Source organism: Calidris pugnax, unplaced genomic scaffold (assembly GCF_001431845.1).
Source record: "Calidris pugnax isolate Ruff unplaced genomic scaffold, ASM143184v1 scaffold273, whole genome shotgun sequence".
NCBI classification, from domain to species: domain Eukaryota; kingdom Metazoa; phylum Chordata; class Aves; order Charadriiformes; family Scolopacidae; genus Calidris; species Calidris pugnax.
In genome coordinates, this window is record NW_015094508.1 from 1,876,996 (window position 1) to 1,898,848 (window position 21,853).

At 40.3% G+C, this 21,853-nt stretch overlaps 1 protein-coding gene across 1 annotated transcript in view; it reads left to right on the forward strand.

Moving 5' to 3' along the window:
- The window catches only part of DOCK8 (dedicator of cytokinesis 8), a 95,766-nt gene that overhangs the window by 15,199 nt on the left and 58,714 nt on the right, over positions 1 to 21,853 (forward strand). The window contains exons 2-13 of the mRNA XM_014965122.1: positions 5,009 to 5,111; positions 9,323 to 9,498; positions 12,316 to 12,387; positions 15,667 to 15,790; positions 15,990 to 16,202; positions 16,748 to 16,833; positions 17,378 to 17,444; positions 17,689 to 17,838; positions 19,046 to 19,126; positions 19,925 to 20,084; positions 20,689 to 20,828; positions 21,061 to 21,154. Coding sequence (XP_014820608.1) covers positions 5,009 to 5,111; positions 9,323 to 9,498; positions 12,316 to 12,387; positions 15,667 to 15,790; positions 15,990 to 16,202; positions 16,748 to 16,833; positions 17,378 to 17,444; positions 17,689 to 17,838; positions 19,046 to 19,126; positions 19,925 to 20,084; positions 20,689 to 20,828; positions 21,061 to 21,154 — 1,466 coding nt within the window. The remainder of the gene's footprint in view (positions 1 to 5,008; positions 5,112 to 9,322; positions 9,499 to 12,315; positions 12,388 to 15,666; positions 15,791 to 15,989; positions 16,203 to 16,747; positions 16,834 to 17,377; positions 17,445 to 17,688; positions 17,839 to 19,045; positions 19,127 to 19,924; positions 20,085 to 20,688; positions 20,829 to 21,060; positions 21,155 to 21,853) is intronic.

Consider the following 21,853-nt stretch of genomic DNA (forward strand, 5'->3'; position numbering starts at 1 on the left):
TCCTCTTCTGCTCTTTATGGACATGAATTGTTCACTATTTTATTTACAGGTTGCTACCTTTTACATAGTCAAGGATAACTGCTGTCTCCCCTCAGTCATGTCTTATGTAACACATCTATTTTTTTAATCTTTAATCACTAATCATCCTTCCCAAAATGTTTAGCATTCTGACTGCTCTCCTTTGGAACCTTTTAAATTTGATTGTTTATTACTCTGTGGTGTTCTAAGTGTGTACCTCAGCCTAAGGAGTGTCTCATTGGCTTAAACAAAAAGGAGTAACTTCTCTTTTTCCTCACTTGTGGTACTTTGTCCCAGTATACTCTTTCAGAGCTTCTGCGGCATGGATATTTCTCCAGACAGCTCATTTCCCTTTTAGTATTTCCGCATTTGATTTTTTTTCTTCCTAAGTTTAGTGGTTTACATTTATTTTTGCTAAATCTAACTGTGCTGATTTCAAACTGTTTGAGAATACAAGATCATTTTGAGTGCTAGTTCTGCCTTACAGAGCACTCACAACTCCTTCCTGTCTGATGTGATCTACAAGTTTTATTACTATGTTACATATACCATCATCAGTGTAAAATAAAATATGGACTGGAACAGGACCTCAGAAAGATTAACTTGCTTCTCACTTACAGTAGTAAATCATTCAAAATCTTTTCACAATCTTCTTTTGAACTATTGTTGACTACACCTTGAATATATTTTTTAATGAGTTTTGGAACCAGCTGAGATGATTCCATGTAGCCACTTTCTCTTTACCTTTTTTATAGGAGTGTAACGAGGGAAACTAGCAAAAGTGTTATCGAAACCAGTTAAACTATCACAGAAAAGCATTACATGACTGCCCTTTCATAAATCCATAAATCCATGTTCTTCATTACCTAATAATTGTCAATAATATACCAATAATTTCCAAACTTTTTGGACCATAGCTTACTACAGTCTACAGTTTCCCACCATACACTTATCATCAGACCATTAATAAACAGGCATTACTAAGGTGACGTACATTTCAATCTCAAGTATAATTTCATGGTTCCTTTCCTTCAACTGGAGACCACAGTCTGGGACCTGATGTTCCTGCTACTTAGAAGCTGATTGTCCAGTAGGTTGCTCTATTACCTTTTTGAGTTGACTGATCCATGATTATTTGAGTCCTCCTTTCTAGAGATATAATTGCATTTTTTCTCATGTTTTTCAGTGACTGCTTTGCGTTCATCCTTAATCACTTGGCTTCTTTCTGTATTGTGTTTCAGCACATAGCTAGACTATAGCTGCTAAGGAGACAGTAAATCTTTCCTCGGAATCAGACAGGGAGGGTACGAGTACAGCCATGGCATAGATGGACTGCAGTGTCCATAAAGGCTGGGACACCGCATGCACTAGGTTAATGTGGACCACCAGTTTCCTGCGGGTACCCAGGCAGTGTCTGAGTTACCTGCTCGATGAGAAAACAGGCATCTCATACACCACAGCTGTTCTGGCATTATCAAAGAGCCGTCTAGAGGACATCTGTTTCCACTTTAGTTCTCTGGTTGTCAAAACTTTCCATGCGCATCTCTGACTGTAACACCTACCTTCTCTCTGTGTTGGCGTAGCTAACTTGTGCTTTTAGTTTGGCGTCATTTAACAGCTATGTTTTTCCTTTACCTATTCCTAGAAGATCCTAACAGTAATTTCTGAGTTGGTTCAAACCAGCTTTACTATCTTGTTATCCTTCTGTATTTCTTCTCACTGTATTTCTTCTCCCTTTCTTCCTTCAGTGATATGAAAAACACGAAATCAATCAATTGAACTCTCTTAAACTATTTTAAAATCACCTTTATAGCTTACAGGATTCTTCTTCCATCTGACTTTTTTCGTTTTCATGTTTTTCTTTGAACACTGGGGAATCTGGAACTAACATCAGTGCTCTTGAGAAATGTATTTCCTCCCAGTTAGCTGGGCTTTAACAGGCTTTTACCAGACATCAAATTTGGCCCTTCATCCACATACATGCTTCCTCTTTTTTATAGATGAAAATTCATACCATTTTCTCTTCAAAGAGTCTGATAACCCCATATCTGGTGTAATTCAGACATGTTTTTATATCATTGTTTACAGCAGCAACTTCTCCAATACACTGTTACACAGCTTTTTACATACATTAAGACAACATCTGCTATTACATCTATTATTTACATCAGGAACAGATACTTCTGTTCTACAGGGTAGTAGTACCCTGTTCTACAGGGTAGAAACTGACTCATTTTGAAGAAAAATAATAATTTTGAGGAGTTTGAGTTTTGTGTTATACCTTGTTACATACATCCATGATCAGGGACTATTTGCAGTGAATAACAATAAACTTGATACACAAGCAGCTCTTCTTTTTAAAATAGGGCAAAAATAATCTAAGGAACACACAGACTTCCTCTCCTGTTGTGGCTTCTTGTTCATATAATTATTGAATAACCTATTAACTAACTATTGAAATGACATCTGAAAGCAACAGATGTCATTTACCTGGACTTATGCAAAGTGTTTAACACTCTCAGGCATAACATCATGGTCTCTAAATTGGAAAGGCATGGATATGATGGATGGACCACTCAGTGGATAAGGAACTGGCTAGACAGCTGCACTCAAAGGGTTGCCGTCAGTAACTCAATGTCCAAGTGGAGACTAGTGACAAGTGATGTTCCTCAGGGGTTGGCACTGGGACCAGTGCTGTTCAACATAGTTGTCAGTGACATGGACTTTGGGATTGAGTGCAGCCTCAACAAGTTTCCTCATGACACCAAGCTGTGTGGTGTGGTTGACACACTGTAGGGAAAGGATGCCACTCAGTTCAACCAGGAAAAGTGCAAGGTCCTGCATCTGGGTCATGGCAATCCCAAACACAAATACAGGTTGGGCGGAGAATGGATTGAGAGCAGCCCTGAGGAAAAAGACTTGGGACTCTTGGTGGATGAGAAGCTCGACATGGGCCAGAAATGGGAGCTTGTAGCCAGAAAGTCAGCTGCATTCTGGGCTGCATCAAAAGAAGTGTGGCCAGCAGGTTGAGGGAGGTGATTCTCCCCCTCTATTCCACTCTCTTGAGACCCCACCTGGAGTACTGCGTCCAGCTCTGACATCCTCAGCACAGGAAGGACATGGACCTCTTGGAACGGGTCCAGAGGAGGCCCATGAAGATGATCAGAGGGCTGGAGCACCTCTCCTATGAAGACAGGCTGAGAGAGTTGGGATTATTCAGCCTGAAGAAGGATCCAGGTAGACCTTATAGCAGCCTTCCAGTACCTAAAGGGGGCCTACAGGAGAGGTGGGGAAGGACTCTTTATCAGGGAGTGTAGCAATAGGGCAAGGGGTAAAGAGGGTAGATTTGGATTAGATATTAGGAATAAATTCTTTACTGTGAGGGTGGTGAGGCACTGGAACAGGTTGCCCAGAGAAGCTGTGGATGCCCCATCCCTAAAAGTGTTCAAGGCCAGGCTGGATGGGGCTTGTAATAACCGGGTCTGGTGGGAGGTGTCCCTGCCCATGACAGGGAGGTTGGAACTTGATGATCTTTAAGGTCCTTTCCAACCCAAACCATTCTATGATTCTATTATTCTAGCCTTTGAAAAAATCCCATTTTATCCTGTCTGACTTTTGGAATACTGTTGATAAATATGAATTTGTTTTCCAAATGGATCTCTTTTTTTTCTCTATACCTCTGACTTTGCTCTGTCTGCAATTGCTGCTGTCTTCAGATTGGAGCAATGTCCCACTCACACCTGGAATGGTCTTTTGACCTACGAGTAACTACCCTTATTTATGCATCTTTTGTTTTCAAAATCAGGCCTAATACCTCTAATACCTTTAATACCTTCTGTGAGATGCCTGTCTCTTAACATGAGCAGAATTGCATTGAGCAGAGTTTAGGTTTTGTCATGCTTATTAAGAAATGCGATATTAGGAGATTGTCACAGAATAGGTAGAGTAATCATAGAAATTAAGCTGCCACAGAGGGGAGAAGGTGCAGACCAAACAGGGAGACTGTCTTATGGCATCTAGTAATTCTAAGACGCCTTTTAAAACTTGCTGGAGTTGGGAGAGAGTCTCATACAGAAAATAAAGTCTTCTTACCTCTGTATTTTCTTGGCTCCCAGTTGACTGCCCTGGTAGGGCGGCAAGGATTTTTTTTTTTTTTTCTTGGAATCTGCTTAAAGTGCATCTTGTTCTTTTAAAAATCTTGTCCTGGTGAAATATATCATAGAATGTTTTGTTATCTTTTCATGACTGACTATTCTTAAATCATATTAAAAATTAATTTATTTGTTTCCATGAAAAATAACTAAGGGACTCTGACTCGTGAATTTTCAGATTGGGTACATGCAGCTGTACTATCACTCTGCAATATCTGAATAATTCGGTACTGGCCTCTTTCAGCTCCCATTGAAATCAATTAATTAGCACTTAAGAAATCTTTTCCTCAAACATTCAGCTGATACAGTATAGGCTGATTTTTGAGTTAACGCTTTGGTTTGTCTTGTGCTTCTCACAGCAGACTGCTTTATTAACATAAATCTGGGTTTACACTGCTGAGGGCGTGGTTCTGTCTTGTTTTTATCCCTTAGTCGGTTACTAGTTCATTAAAATATTTGCCTCTGTGATGTTATTTTTTCTTTCTCTAGCTCTATTATCCTGTATCTTTCCTTTGCGGAAATGAATCTGCAAGTATTGCTGTACAGGTTGCAGTCATACTTCACTTAAGGGCAAGGTTATTCTTTCTTGCACAGCCTCTCCCAGTTGTGAGTTCTGTAGTAGAATAATAGAAATCTGTTTGAAGAGTGTCAGAATCTTAATTATATAGGGCTGCAAATGTTTTTTGAGGTTTGCATCTAACAAAACAAGAGGGGTCTAGAACATCATCAAAATACATTTCTAGACACTGGGATAGGAGACTAAATTGGCTAAAGCCTGGCATTTGGTATTTGTATGGGGATAATTGTAATTATAAAGGTTTTTCTCTGTTTAATTAAAGGCACTCCTCTGCAGAAATAAGAAAGCAATTTACTCTTCAACCAGGCTTTGCACAGTTCTGTCAACGAAGCTTAAGTACCCCCGGCTTTTCTTCTCTTCATCTGGTAAGTTCTGGGTTTTTCTTCTTTATGCAGGTTTGGCATCTACATTGCTTGATGTTTTTAGGGTAAATTAAGTGATCTTCTTAAGTTTTCTTACTTTCTACTGGCTTGTGCCTGAAGCTGTTAAAAAATACTCCCTGGTTCGCTGAGGAAATGATGCCTTTGAAAAAAATGAGAAAGGTCCTCGGTGCCTGAAATAGACAGCCTTTCTGCATACTGCTATAAATCAAAGTTAATTAGTAAGTGTTGTAGCATATTACATCCTTTCCTTGCTGGAAACATGCAACTCTATCAAGGAAATGCATTGTGTGGTGATCACAGATGATCTGCAAAAGGAGGTCAGTGAGTAAAGAGAAAAAAAGACAGGTAGAGGCTTTGCTAGCCTGACTTAATAAGCAGTTTCCAAAGCTATCAGCAGAGGCAGCACACTGACCTGTTTTTTGGGGCTGTAGAGTAGGCATGTTAAGTGAGAAATGCCAAAGTATGCCCTGATTGGCATAGATATAATTGAGTCAACTGTTGTGTGCCTCCAAATCATCTTCAGCCTTCCATGTGTAATCCCCCTCCAAAAAAGTCAGGCCATATGATGCTGCCCTTATGACAAAGGGAAAAAACGCCACATCTTTTTAACGGCCTTTCAGAAGGATGAGTGTTCTGCAGACATACTATGCATAAATAAAGACTGACTAAGATTTTTATAGTCTTCTTCCTACCCCTTTTTTCTGATTTTTGTGAGACCCGGTAAGTAGAAGCAGGAGTTGTTTTGCGCACTAGCGGTTGTGAAAAATGTAAAACACTAGATGTAAGCAGTTACTTCCTGTGTGTCAGGGCCTCCCGCCACTGCTCACTTCCTTAATCTGAAGTGCTGTGGTGTTTTAACTTGTTTCTTGCGGTTATGCAGCCCGGGGAGGCTACGTCCCTTCTTCTACGTGTAGACAACTGCTTTTGCTCTTGAGAAACTTGATAGCATTTCATTTACTGAGTATTACACCGTAGCTGCCATTTTGTGTGCTGTCACAGTCTACATGCCTCTTATCCATCTTCCTCAAAAAGGTATGTTTCCAGTTTTCTGTACAATATTTGTTTTGCACGCTTGTAGAACGTGTGAAAAGGAGCAGTTGGTTTCTAAGTTGAAACAGTATCTCTGTGTCCTTTGATAATTTGCAGCAGTTGCTAGGGAGACCTGTACCCTCCATCTGCATTTACCTTTTCCACCATCTTTTTTACATTTGTATCTAATTTATAATAGCCAAACCCACACATTTCTAGTAATTAAAGATTATGATTATTAACATTTTAACAAGAAAAAGTTAGAAAATATAATGAGATGTGATGGATTTGACTTGTTAGAATGCAAAGGTGTGATTTTTAAAAGGAAATACATGGCTTAATCAAAAATTAGAACGTATTAAGCAAAACTATTTTGCATGCAAAACATTACAACTTCAGCAACTGAAAAGATGTAATATGCTATTGTATACTTCAAGCAGTGTTTTACTTTAATCTTCCATGATTATTTTTAGTAGATCTTCATATATGTATATATATAGACACACTTATATTTCTACTAACATGTAATGTTTTAGCCACTGGCCGTACAGTGATGAACTTCCAGGATATTATGATAACAATTAGTAAAAAATCCATAGCTAATAAAGATCACTGTTTACTTATGACAGTTGATACAGTGTGCTCAGGACTACACCAGGTACAAACCAGAGACAGTGCTTAACCTAAAAAATGTGTTAACAGCACAGTATATTTCTTCAGCTGGCAGCCTCATGATTTGCTGGATTTATTGCTGGTTTTAGGTTTCTGCTTTGGATAAATGAGCAAAGAAAGAGAATTTCCTAAAGGTGTTTTCAGAGAATTCAACCGATCCCTTAAATACAGAGGGGTGAGACTTTATCTGCTTAGAGAGCCCAATACAGTTTCCCTATAAAAGGGGAACCTGGGGCAGGCAGTGGTGGCTGGGTGTGTTCAAAGGTCTCTACTACATCATTTGCAAGAGTATTTACCACATGTGTTTTTTTTCAAAAGTTTAAATTGGTTTCCTTCTCCTTGATATTTTTAACACATTCCTTCTAGAGATCTTTCACTATCTGCAAGAAGGTTCTGGATTTTTATTAGCTGAATAACTTCCTCACATATTTCCAGAACACTAAGAATTCTCCAAAACTCATATTTACCACTAATCAGTTTTAACTCATCTTCCTATCTACAGTGACTGACGTGGCATGTTGCGCGTGAGCCATTTTAGTTCAGAGTTACCCAGTGCTTTGCCACCGCTGAGCACCTGTGCATGTTTTGTAAATTGTGGAATTCCTTATTTTCCTATCAAGTTAAAGTTCCTGGTGTTGTGGGTGTAGCACTGTTGTGTGCAGAGGCCACTTCATGCTCAGGCAAAAAATCCTCTTAAGTTCCATGGGAGCCTTGCATGAGTAGGACTCAGTAATAATGAGTGAAGACTTCATGATTTTAGCCCACAGATTTTACTTGTGGAGAAGAACACTGAAGTATAAGGAGCATAGCCCCAGAACACGTTAGATGAGACAGTAGCCACAGTAACATTGAATATAAAGGCAGAGTTGATATCAGGGATATTGGGTGCTTTATTTTTCCCACACCCCATCAACAGCACCTTAGAGCTAGATTCTCTGATCTGTATTCAGACCATTTACTGCTGACAGATTCAGAAGGTGGTCTTGTGAAAGGTATTGGGCTAATCAGTGCGATGCAATCCTTACTCTTTACAGACAAGGATGATTTGATACCTATTTTTTGCTAAAATTCTTCCTCCTAGTAAATAAGTTATTCCAGTGCTATTATTCTAATGTTCTATTTTTCTGTGCTCTGGCTGCATTGAGGTGTCCTTGTCCTTTCTGGAACTCACAGAACATAAACTATAGGTTTTCTAAAGTTGTAGCTTTTAGATCTACTTTTTACTTGTCAAGAAAATTAAAAATATAAAATGCTGGTCTCTGTACTCAGCTGGACAGATGTTTTATTTTCTAAACATATACAGGCTAATTTTGTTGGCTGTATAGCAAGTAAAATAATTTCAGTTTTACCTATACATAGAATAACATAAGCTTTTAGCATATGAAGTCACATTTATGTGTATGTGGAACGTTTGTAGGTGCCATATCAAACACGATTTTCTGCCTCTGTTTTTAAGACTGAGCAGATAAAATAGGCCAGACAGCTTCCCAGAATGTATGAGTGGCAGCACTTGTACTTGTCCAACTTTGTTCTGATCGGAAGTTCTGTGTAAGAATGGCCAATTAAATGTAGTCAGGTACATCTGCTCTCTATCAAGGTGCAATGCCATATGCTGTAGAGATGGGGGATATCTAAGGTTTACAATAATGACTTTAGTAATTTCTTGTAACCTTTTGTGTCGTTACTGTTCTAACCCTTGAAAAATCCAATAAAATTGGAACTCCAATAAAGTGCAAACCAGTAACATTCAGAGATGGAAAATAAAAATTTCTTCTGATTTGGGGTGTATCTTGTCCTCAACTTTGGAGTCGAAAGCAGACAGCATTTCTAATAGTCAATATCTTTCAGACACAGCACCTCAAATGAGTGGCATCTTCATGATGGCAGCCACGGTGCTTCTAGTTGGTCCTTAGCTCAGTATAACTTCCAAAATTTACTGCCTTGGCCTTGTTATTTGTAGTGCCTTTGGTCACATGTCCTGTAGAGTCCATGGGCAGCTCCCCGCCATCTGCCACTGCCTGTCACTGTCATTTTGGCCACCTGCCCTTGTCCTCTGTTCTTCCTACTCATCACTGCCTTTTTCATAACTCTGATTAATACCATGGATTGGACAAGGGGAGCTGAGTGCACTTCACGTGAATCCAGCACAGCACATCTGAGGGCATCCAGGATGTACAGCCCTCCTTCTACCAGCATCTAGGAAAGCTCAGCAGAGAAAACAGGTGCAAATTTGGATTTAGCTGTAGTACCTTCCATTTCTTCTTTGTGTTTTAAAACTTTTCTCTCTTTGTTCCCTTTCTTTACTGAGCTGAATGTTTTATTAGCAAACTTTTGCATTAAATGCAGTGGCACCATATATAAAGTTAGAAGTCTGTTTCCACTGTTTAGTAAATAATGGGACAATGACAAGAATTTAAAAAATAAGCCTAAATTACACTGTTAAGAAAAACCTTGTGTTGCTAAAATAAATACCTCTTTATTTCTTCCATTAGCCTTCCTTTTATGACGCAGTAGACCCAGTAGATTTTGAAGGCTTCCTAATGACGCGGCTGAACAACTCAGACTCAGAACTAGCACAAGAACTTGGTGACTTTCCTGAAGATGACTTGGACATTGTCTTTACACCCAAAGAGTGCAGGACTTTGCAACCGTCTATGCCGGAAGATGGGTAAGGAGACTTTCTCTCCTTCTGAGATGTTGCAGGTTTAAAAATAATTTGGAAGACGTTGATCCAGACACCTCAGTCTGCCATCCATCCATCCATCCATCCATCCATCCATCCATCCATCCATCCATCCATCCATCCATCATCCATCATGCACTTGCTGAATTTCAAACATTTGAACTTTGCCATTGATCCCGTTAGGCCTGTTTGCACACTTAAAATTATGCAAGTGTTTACACGACTTCCTGAGCTACCTCGTAGTGGCAGAAGTGAAGCAGGTGTAGGCCAGGAGGAAGAGTAAAGACGGGCATGTTGGTGGTATGAAAAATAATTTTGTAGCTGTGATCCCAGAGGTGGAAGTTGATTCTGATCCTGTAGTAAGCATAGGATGGAGGGTTTCTTCTTCTGGCTTCAGTCTGACATTAATGAAATAATCAGGAAACTTGCCACTATTTTCAACAGCTTTTAAGTTAAAATAAGTAGTATTTGTTGACACTGGTGCTCAGCCATTCTGGAAATATTTAAGCTGGTCTAATAAACAGCTAAACTATGGGCAATAGAATTTTTCAGCATGAGAAAAAGGGATGCATTGGAGAGTTTTCTGATGTGGTTTAGTAGAGTCATATGCATTGTACACAAAATACTCTTTTGCTGCAAAGGGTACCTTCAGGTAGAACCTCAAAGGCCTATTGAGTTTTGCAAGCAGGAACAGCCAGACTCCAAACTGCTATGTCTGTAAAGACAGCTAACCATGCAAAGTGTTTGGGATGGATGGCTGGCTCTTTCCAGTATATTCAGGAAATTAACAGCACAGTCTATATTCTCTGCTATGCTGAACCTGGACACTGAAAGGACAGATAGGCTTAGCTTCAGTGAACTGGCTCACAGGGTAGACCTGCATCCCTCTCTGTTCCTGCAAAAGTTGTTACAGTCTGCTCTAATTTGTACCAGCCAGCTGTGTAAACTAGAGCCTATACAACAGTGGTATTTATTCTGTGTTTTCTGCCCAACATACCAAATGTGGTGAGGCTAAGCAGCAACCACAGTTTATATGTTTTTTTCCAGCCGTGGACTAGCTACGAACCCCTCTTTCTAAGGAAGGTCTGAGCTTGTAAGTTCCTTTTTGGTCCAATGCACCTCTCAGGAGGTTCAGAAGAGCAAAGGCAGTAAAAGACAAAATGCCACGCTAGGTCATCTGAGAATTCTTTGAACCACACAGCTTGTGGGGGATTTTGTAGCATTTGGACAAAAGGTGATTTTCACTTGAAAGTTGCTCATGGAAAATGTTCCAACATTTATCACAAATTCTTGTTTTGCTGTGGACTGGGGAGAGAGAATGGATGTGGGAGTGAATATTTTCATGCCTGAAGTTCCCCTTTATTTTAATTATGGACAAAAATAGTAAAAAATTATCCAACTTTGAAATGAAATTTAAAAGAGAAGATGGCCATTTCTCCCCCGTTTCCAGGTTTACTCTCCAGAATGACTGCTGTTTAAAACAGTAGTTATCTATTTGTTTTTCCGGTAGGAAAACATGTAGACCCATGTTGTACAGTTTTAGTCCTCATTTGCACCACAGTGACATTATGGGTTTTGTTCAAATAGTCAATACCTACAAATATGCTTTCAGCAAATTTTTTTACACAGCAGCTTCCCATCTAGCTGTTCCCACCACCGTTATGGATATTAGCGCTTCCACAGAAAATCCTGGCCAAGGATACCAGCGTATGTTAGGGAAGATGGGAGCTCAGGAGGGGCACGTACAAAATATTGGCCTGCAGGCAACCGCAGTCTGTGGTGTCTTCCTGCATGACAGCAGGAAACAGAGCTTTCAGGCACACCTCCCACCTGAAACAGATGCAGGAGGTGACCATGTGTTGTGTCAGTCCACTGGTGGCAAAGGCACACAGCAGTCTGGTGTTGGCCAAGGCTCTGTCCTCGGGGCAGGCATGAACCCAAAACAGTTGTTAGCTGGTCTTGGTAATCAGTTACAAATCTGTTAAGAGTTCCATTAACCATTAACCATTAACCCATTCCTGCATTGCATGTGTATCCTGCTGTTTTACTCGCTTGGACTGGAGGACATAACAACCAATTTTGGCACAAGTCACTAAAATTTTTTAGAATAGGGGTAGGGGAGTTATGCTACAACATCATGACAGCAAATTCACGAACATCAACTTTATCCTGTAATATTTCAGTTCCAATCAGTACCCAGTCTATCAGGCAGCACTGACAACCCCCTACATTAAAAGAGATTTATTTGAAAATAATAAAATCACATTATAATGTGTTCTTAGATCCTGAAGTTTTATTTTGCTGATTAAAAAATTAGGGTCTCTTTTCAGAATTTTATTTATTTCTATGAGAAAGAGAAAATTACACCAAAACCATACAAGAGACTATGTATTTGCAAAAGTCCTGGAGCTGATGCCTCTGAAATAATGTCTCTGTATGTTAAGACTTGTTACCAAGTTTTGAAAATCACAAAGATGGGCACCTGTTATCACTTCTTTTATTCTGCTGTATTTTATAGTAACATCGGTCTTATATTCATGAAATGCATAGTACAGTTAATAGTTATCACTGTTAAATGTATGTTTGTTAATTTATAAACACAGTAACAAAAATCTGCATCAGTGAATTCATACAGCACATAGAATTCTTTAAACCTCAAACAATAATTTATCAGTAAAATAAGTGCACAGGAGAGGACTAGTAGAGAGGCCTTTTTCTGAACAGCACGTTTGCATAAATTTCTTTGTCTTTAAGGTATGACTTAGGTACTAAAATATTTACAATATGTTGCTTTTTCCCCAGGGTGGAACTGGACTCACATGTCAGAGACTGTGTTCAGACGTATATCCGGGAGTGGCTGATTGTGAACAGAAAGTAAGCGACGTACAAGTAAATAAAATAGAAAATACCTTGCATTCTTATTTGCCAGAGAGGAGATGTGCATTTTTATAACTAATCTTAAAGAATAACGATTTCAGTCAGCAAATGAAGACAAGAACTGACTTTTCAGTGGTGTATATATGTAACTATATAGTTGTGTTTGACCCAGTGGGCTATAGCTAAATATTGTTGCAACTGCTTCTTAATTATCAGGCACCCTGGGAATAAACTAGAAAGAAATTCACATTTCCTGTCTGCAATGATGATTTATCTAAATCTGGAATGCTACTACTTTTTGATCACACTAAAAGGAAAGATAACAGGGATAAAGATTATATTTGTATGCTCTTCGTTTTCCCTTCCATGCCGCGCAAACTCAACATGATCTGATTTTTAATGGTGTCAGAAAACGAAGCAGAGTGCTAGTAGCAAAAGAACGAGGATTATGGGATTTCCAAGCAGTGACTGATGGTGTTCATGGGATTATTAGTGTAACATCCAACTTTACTATTTTGCATAAGTAAGGGATATCTGCATTTGGGGTCAGTGTGATTTAGCACACAGAATTGGACCTGTAGTCATTAGAAGTGACTTTATTTTATTTTATTTTGCTTTACTTTTTCATTCCATTTCATGTATTAAATGTGAGAACTGTGTCAGTGCTTTCTGTGCAGGCGTGTCTGTTCCCAGACTCCCAGGGATGCCCTGTGTCAGCAGAGCTCACCTCCTTCCCCACCACCTCCTCCCGTTCTTCAGAAAGAGGTCTTTGGAGCTCTGCTTTACTGTGCCGCTTCCTGTTCACCCCCTCCTGCGCTCATGCTCTGTTCTCGAGAGGCCATGGTAGCAGCTTCTGGCACGTTTGCTGCCACTTTGTTGTGCCCCTTCGCCCACCCTTGCTGCTCTCTGTTTTTCTGACCTGGTTGTACCTCAGCGGTCAGTGCATCACGGGTTGACTCCTGCTGATTGTAAAGGAATTGCATTGTTTAATTGTGCAGCTTGTGCAGGGACAGAGCAGCCGCTGAGGGTTTTTAAGATACTTCCTCCGGGGGTGCTGATGAAATTGATTGAGTTCTCAGAACTGTTCCACAGCGAGTCACTAAAAATAAGCTAGTGGGTTTTGCAGGCTCTCCACCTGCATCGCTCAGAACAGGGGCACTAGCTCTTTCAACGCGGTGTTCTGTGCGCTCTCTAAAGAGCCAGCATGCAGCTTTGTCTGTGCACACAAGTAGGGAGCAGCCAGTAAAGTGGGTGAGGTGAAAAACAGCACGTAGCTATTTTCGAGCTGGCATGTGCTTGCAGAAATGTGAACGGAGTCATAGAAATACAAATTCATGAAAAGATTTGTCGGGCGTTTTACCATTCTATTCATTCAGGTAAATCAAAGTTCGCATTCAAAAACTTTATTGAGCAGTTAAGTCTGTGGTAGATGTGATGAAGGGACCTGTCAGAGAGCTGAGCTTTGGTGGCTGTGGGTAACAAAGCAAGCAAAAAAGTTATTAAAAATTGCACAGAACAAGACCATGTAAAAGATGCTGCAGTGTCAAATAAACCATTGCTAAATTGTTGTTGGGAGTCTCAAGATATGCTTGGACACCATCTCAAAAACAGATATAGGAGGAAGAAGAAACATCAAAAGAGAAGTGAGAAAATGTAGTTGTAGGAAGCTTTTCATTGTTTTGAGAAAGGCTAGAAAAACTGTAGTTGCCTACCTGGGAGATTCACAGGACAGGTAGCTAAACATATGGTCTGGTGAGCCACAGATGAATGTGTGAGTGACTTTCGTCCATTCATGGATGTGAAGGTTCAGAACAGGAGACTGAAGAGTCTTCAGCAGGTGGCATGAGCACAGGTGGTCCTCATGCCCTAGACAAGGTGGCTGGACACAGATGAGGGGTCCATGTGGTTTTATCAGAGGCGGAATGGGAGGCTTGTTCCTATGCCTATCAATTTTTCCTTTCAGTTGTACTTTGTTCATTTTCCTTCTCCCATTTTCTTAACTCAGGCCATTAAATTGACATGTGCAGGGTTTGCCTCGTGGTGAGTTTTAGTTGCTACTGGGCTTTTCAAAATAAATAAACAATACAAATAAATTTTCTCAGAATACTTTAGGGGAAAGGTGTCCCTAGTGTGTCTTATACACCACAGGGAAAATGTGATCTCAAGTACATAAATCTCTTCATTAATCATTTGTATGCCACCAGAGGTAGTAAAAAAAAAAAATCAACAAAACCTCTTTTGGATGCTGAAGTGTCTTAAACTCATGCAGAATTTCTTTCTTTCATTCTGGATGATTAAGGCAGTTCCAAAACAAGGTCACATCCAAGGAGAGCTGGGATTGTGTCTTTTATGACTTCAGTTTTCATTTGCAGTGAACTGCTAAGCGATTAAAATGCAAACAATTAAAATTAAAACACACCAGAGCATATAATTCAGCTACTCCCAAAATGTAATAAAAAAGTGTCTCCCTGATCAATAATTGTTTATCGTGGCAATGTCTTTATGAAAATACTCAGATGTTTAGATATTGCTTTGGGAGTGTTACAGAAAGGAAAACGAACAAAGCAAGATACTGCAACTAAGGAATCTGGTTGCAAGAAGGTCATCACAGGATTTAGCAAATTGCATACTAAAGTGGAAGAAACAGAGCTCTGCATGCATCTGGTATCGTTTTTTTCAGGGTACCTGCTGGTTGGTTTTTTTCCATCTGTCACAAAAATGTAACTTGAAATTGGTGCCTTGCTGCAAAATTTTGGGAAGTTTCCAGCAGAGAGGGTTACGTTGTGCCGTAGCAATAGCCCCCTTCACAAGCAGGCTCTATTTGAGAGGCGCAGATTGTTGTGTATGACTAACTTGGGATACCAGCAAGGACCAGGTCAAGAGCAAGAAGCTCCTTGATGTAGAATTGATATATAAGCAAAGAGCCAGCCAAGAGATGAGTGATCCCAACCTGTGTTCTTTGGGTCACTGAAATAATCACTGTGTCTGATGAGGAGCTTGGAGCCAGGTCAGGTTTTGCTGCTGTCTCAGGCTCACAGTATAGGCAAAAGTGTTCTGAATGAGTTTCCTTCCTTTTAAAACCTTTCCTAATAGACATGGTAGAGTTGCAGTGTTGTGATAAAACAATTAAACACGGTGAAATATCCCATTTTTGCATGAAAGCTGTGCTATACTCTTTTGCACAGTAATGTTTCCAGGTGCCTAATTTTTTTTTAAATTCGTCATCTCTATTTTCCCTCAACTCCTCCTCATGCTGTCCTGACTTGCTCCTGAAAGGAACCAGGGGAATCCAGATACTTGTAGCCTGAAAAACAAAGGATCCCGAAAAGATTTTCACAAGACGCTTCAAAAACAGACATTTGAATCGGAAACGCTGGATTCTGGCGATGCAAACTTTCAGGTACGTTTTCTTCACTTTGGGAAAAGCCACCAAGCACGGCAGCTTTCCTCAACGAGGAAAGGGTCCTCGGGTGTCTATGATGGTGTGTTTGTCACTCGGCCTGGTGGCGAGGTGGCGTTAAGGCCCCTCTCGGCCAGACAAACAGGAGATGTTTCACGCCGCGCCGGGTGTCCCCCACCATTTTGTTGCTTCCCAGCAGGCAGGGCCCCGGCAGGTCCCTGGGCTCCCCGAGGAGGCCTCCAGGACGACCCTCACCTCCTGCGACTTCGACCTGCGCAGCCTGCAGCCGGACCCCCGCCTGGAAAACCTGCTGCGGCACCTCAGCCCCGAGGAGTTCGAGAGGCAGAACGAGGAGGCACGGCGCACCAACCGGCACGCTGAGCTCCTCGCCCTCTACCCCGCCGTGGACGAGGTGAGCCGGGAGGCCAGATGGACCACAGCCCTTCCCGAGCTGCCTGCCCTGGGCCTCTTCAAGGTTAAAGCTGCACCACGGGTGAAAACGAGGGTTTGTGGCCCAGGAATGTGTCTCCCTTGGGTAGTAACGTGGTGAAGGCACACCACTGTGAGCTCCTGTCAGCTGCCTTGAACGCGTGCTCAGGGGGTTGTACTCAGGCTCGTGGTGTCGCCTGGAGGCTTCATCACACCCCGCTCAGTGGGAGTCAGGCCCCGTGCTGATGGTACAGTTGTGTCAGGGGTGTTACTCTTCCCTGTAACCCTTGCTTGAGGCCCAGAATTGTAAATATTCAGTGTAAATGCCAGATGGGGGGTCAGAAGTGTAAATATTCAGAAATGTAAACCAATTTTCTGTCATCTCTGAAGAGATGAAGTGCCTGCAGAGTGGGGGGAGGTGCTAGTCTGTAGCAGTGGCTCAGCTAATATCACATGAAGGTCTTACGTAAGTATGTAAATTTACAGTTGTTTTAATTGAGTATAACTAGAACAATTGTTTAATGATAGGAAGATGCAGTGGAGATACGGCCAGTGCCAGATCGCCCAAAGGAACATCTGGGCAACAGGATTTTGGTGAAGCTGCAGACTCTGAGGTAAGTATCCTTCACAAGCCTCACTCACCATTTCTCAATTCTTGCCAGCGTGCTGCTGCTACACCTGCTGCCCCACGGCAGGTGTCCTGTTCAGCAAGCGTTTACATGCTTGTCACTATTTTTATCCATCATTACAGAAGTCTTTAGCTTGTCAGGGTGAAAAGGAGTTGGGAATGAGCCCAAACTCTTTATTTCCAACAAACTAGATTGGTGTCCCTTACATGCTACTGGACTTGATAAACAGAAAAAAAAAATTCAAGAACGGTCTGATCATTTTTAAGTGATATCTGAGATCACCTTTATGAGAAATTTAGAAAGTACATTGCATGCAGTTTACTTCCCTTATTTTCTTCTTGAAATCATCTAATAAAATGCCAAATAAAAAAAATCCTCCAGGCTTTGGGAGAGCTGAGGTCTGGAACTAAACATTTGTCCTTACTCTCTAGTGGAAGTGGCAGTCAAAATACAGCCCTTTAATTTTTTTATTATACAGAGTCATAAAGGTGTGGTATTAATCAGTGTCCTATGTGCCTTTCCTTAACAGGTTTGATATAGAGATTGAACCTTTATTTGCATGCATAGCTCTCTATGATATAAAAGAAAGGAAAAAGGTAAGTGTGCATACAGTATTTTTGTTCATTTAGCTTGGTTTTTTATATCTGGAGTAATAATTTAGGAAAACTTACAAAAACCATGGAACTTTATCACACATGCAATCTGACCCAGGATTTTCTTTTATTCAAAGTCACATGCTTGCAATTTATTTTGTAGTTCTAGTTACTACTTTTGAGTCATTTTAAAATAATATTTGATGGATTTTTGCTTCTTTTAATTGAAATTCTTTTTCTTTCCAAGATCTCAGAAAATTTTCATTGTGACCTCAACCCTGACTCATTAAGAGGATTCTTGCGTTCTCATACACCCTCCATTGACTTGTCTACTCAGGCAAGATCAGCGGTATTTTCTGTCACTTATCCCTCATCGGATATATACCTCGTAATAAAGGTATGTTACAGTGCTACTTCAACACCGTTCTTCCTGTTGCCAGTCGTGCCTGTTGAGCTGACGAACATGAGTTTCCCGTAGCTGAGATTAATTTTTATAGGTTTTAATAGCACATATGAAGGTGTCTACTGGTATATCTCACTCCAAAGTCAAGAAATTATGTCGATACCCGGTGTTCTAGTTCTACTAAGTATTTAGAATTTTCTACCACTACCTAAGAGAAATTTAAAGTAAAGTGAAATAAGCCATTTATAAAAAAATAATTAAATTCTATGGAGGTTTTTTGGCTTTGGTTTAGTGCACTTTGCATCATTTTATTTCTTTAATTCTGAAACTGAGTTAACGTGGGGGCATGGTATCCTGGGGTGCATTAAAAAGAGGGTGGCCAGCAGGTCTTGGGAGGTCATCCTCCCCCTCCGTTCTGCCCTGGTGAGGCTGCATCTGGGTCACTGTGTCCAGTTCTGGGGTCCCCAGTTCAAGAATTTGGGGAACTACTAGAGAGAGTTCAGTGGATGGCTACAGAGATGATCAGGGGAATGGAGCACTTCTCTCATGAGGAAAGGCTGAGAAAGCTGAGTCTGTTGAGCCCAGAGAAGAAAAGCCTCAGAGGGGATCTCATCAATGCTTATAAATATCTAAAGGGCAGGTGTCAAGAGGATGGGGTCAGGCTCTTCTCAGTGGTGCCTGGTGACGGAACAAGGGGCAACAGGCACAAACTGGAATACAGGAAATTTCGTCTCAGCATGAGGGAAAATCTTCGTCACTTTGAGGGTGATGGAGTGCTGGAACAGGCTGTCCAGAGAGGTTGTGGAGTCTCCTTCTCTGGAGATATTCAAACTCCCCCTGGATGCATTCCTGTCCAACCTACTCTAGGTGACATTGTTTTGGCAGGGGTGTTGGACCAGATGATCTCCAAAGATCTATTCCAACCCCCTACCTTTCTGTGATTCTGAATTCTTCACTTTGAATGTGTTAATTTTTCTGATTTCAGTGAAAATGCAGTAGTACCTGATTGACTGGGTTGTCACATATGTATTTTCTGCTTTCTAACAACCAGATGGAAAACGAGGAGAACATTTAGCATCAGTTACTCCATAAGCTTTAAGAATTCTGTATCACACCTCTTTCATATTGTTAGAGAAGGAACATGTTACTACTTGGGTGATATTCTTGCTTTGTGAGTGTCTTATTTTACTGCTTTTTGTAGATAGAAAAAGTGCTTCAGCAAGGAGAAATCGGAGACTGTGCAGAACCCTACATGGTTCTTAAAGAAAGTGAGGCTGGCAAGGTAAGTAAATAATGATAAAGAGTGTTTAGATTTTTAAAAAATGCATGCATAAGAAAAAAACAGAGAATGAGCAGGCCCTTTGGGATAGGACAGAATCCCAAGAACATCGAGGAGGAAGCCAGTTGGTTCATCCATGGTGCAAGCAGTCTAGTGTCTGTCACTGCCAGGAAGAAGTCATGAGAAGGCAAGGTGCACTTTGATTACTGAACTCTTTGGAAACCCATACTGACAAAGTCTTGAGTCATGAAGCAGATAGGGGTGAGCCAAGAAGATGACAATGCAATGTGGTGTTAGCAGAAATATTTGTATTTCAGAGACAAATGACCTGTTGTAGTGTGTATGTGGCCAGTTCAGTGCTGTCATCCATAGATAACATGAACTCTGTTTGAGGAATTCGTGGTCATTTACCTCCCTGGAACAGACTGACAATGTTTGCTGGACTTCCACATGTCTCTCACCTTGAAAATATTGCTTGCATTAGAATATTGTTTCTGTGTCTGACGAAGGAAGTAGAACCTGCTAATTTTTCATGGTGATTGTTCATGCCTGGCTTGAGGGCCACTGCCAAGAGATCTGTGTTCTCCATTTCTATAATGAAAACGAACTCATTGAAAATAAATGAGAAACGAATGTACCAATGAAACCAGCTATGATCCTGACAGTGATGTAGCAAGAAAACATGAGAAATAAGAATGCAAATTGTTTACTGGACTGTAAATATGTAATTTCCATTTTTATCTATAGCAGTATTAAAATAGCGGATTGCTTTTTAAACAGTCTTTATTTTCTTTGTCTTAGACAAAAGAAAAGATTGAAAAACTGAAAGCCCAAGCTGAATCCTTTTGTCAGCGGTTGGGGAAATACAGAATGCCATTTGCCTGGATTCCCATAAGCCTAACTAATTTCTTCAACCTTTCAACACTTGAACGAGAAATACCTGAAGCCGAAGGTTTAAATGGTAGTTGTCTAACTTTTCTAACTAATGCCAAGCAACTCTTCAGTAGGACTGTGCATAGGAAACAATGTCATTTACTTTGGCATCAAGAGTGAAGAACAGATTCAAATTCACATCTTCTAAGCCTTCCTTTTCAGTGCTACAAACATTTACAACTTAGTATGCTCACTGTTTCGTCTCTGTGTACTTATTTTTATGTATGGTAGATATTCTTCCTTTTTTAAGGTCCCATTTTGTTCAAACACTGGCTTTGAAGAAGTAAAATGGCCTTTGTCATATAAAGTTCGTTTGCAATACAAGGCAATCAAAATACGTATCAGCTTAGTTTCTAGAATATACAGGACCACTGGTCAACAACATTGATCAATGAGCATTATAATCCATGAACTAAATATGCAAATAAGCTTGTGCTGTCTAGTAGAAGTAATGTCACTTCACTAGGTGTGTCCTGGCATTACACAATTTCACGTAGTCTGATATAAAAATAGTGGAATGTTTTAGGTACTCTGATGTTTTTGGGAAATTGTGCATTTCTATTGTATTCTGATAGTCTTTGTACTGAAGCAACACAAAGCAAGTTGATGTTTCATTTAATTTTCCCTTGAAGGGAAAGGATCCACTGGTGACAAGAGAGCAACACTGCTACAGTCAAGAAGACTTTCTGAGAGAAGCCTCGGCTCAGAGGACACCTATCCAGCATCAAACTTCAAAACAATTTCTCTGACCCTCAACACCTTCTTTAAACAGGTTCAGAATACTCTTTATTTCTGCTTGCATACAACATTTTTCTTCTATGTAATGTGAACTGTGTTGGGAAAAGTTACCAGTGGTGTTCACGTGGGGACAGAGAATAAATGCTGTTAAGTAGGCAGTAACCCACTTGTTTTGCATGTCTCAAGGACATGGGGCACTCAGAAGCGTTTCTCAGTGTTATGGAGTATTGCTATAAAGGTACTGATTTTTGTCTTTCTCTTGGTAGGAAGGAGACCGGCTCAGTGATGAAGATCTGTTCAAATTTTTAGCTGATTTCAAAAGATCATCTTCCTTGCAGAGAAGAGTTAAGACTTTACCAGGTAACTCATTTTGTATGGAAATTAATTTTCTTCCCAAAATTGTTCTGTAAATTCCAACCCCAAAATGTAATCAACTCAAGTTTTAAGTTTATAGTATGTGCTATTGTGGAGCTTCCTGGGTCCACAGTGTCTACCTAAGCACAGATGCTTTTGAGGGTTTTTTTCTGTGAGTATAGAGATTTATGTTTAACTTGATATTCTAAAATGATTTGCATTCCTCCCTAATTTACAGTCTATCTACTGGATGTTTTTTGTTATTATTTAAACTGTTCAAAGACAGTGCTTTAAAGCAGATATTTTTCCTTGCTATTTTCCTGCAATGTTTTTAAATGGGTCATATTTTACAGAGGGAGATTAAAATGTGTACACATTTCATCTTATTTGGGTCATTGTTAACTAACAAAGTAGAGAAGCACAGATAGTATTTGGCTACTGTCAAAAATCTATCCAGCTCATTTTTTCTTTTTGCATAAATTACAGCTCAAGCTCTTCTGGGTTGTAGAGGAATGTAGAGGAATCTTAAAAAAATTAACTTAGTGCAAAACTGTCTTGCCTTTTTGGCTGATTGCCAGAAATTACAAGTCTGAGTTCCCCCAATGGTTTTCACTTATCACAACAGAGAATTTAAGTTGAAAGTCTGGTTATACTTGGATAAATGTTATCAGTATTAACTGTTTAACAGCTCACCACCACAAGCCT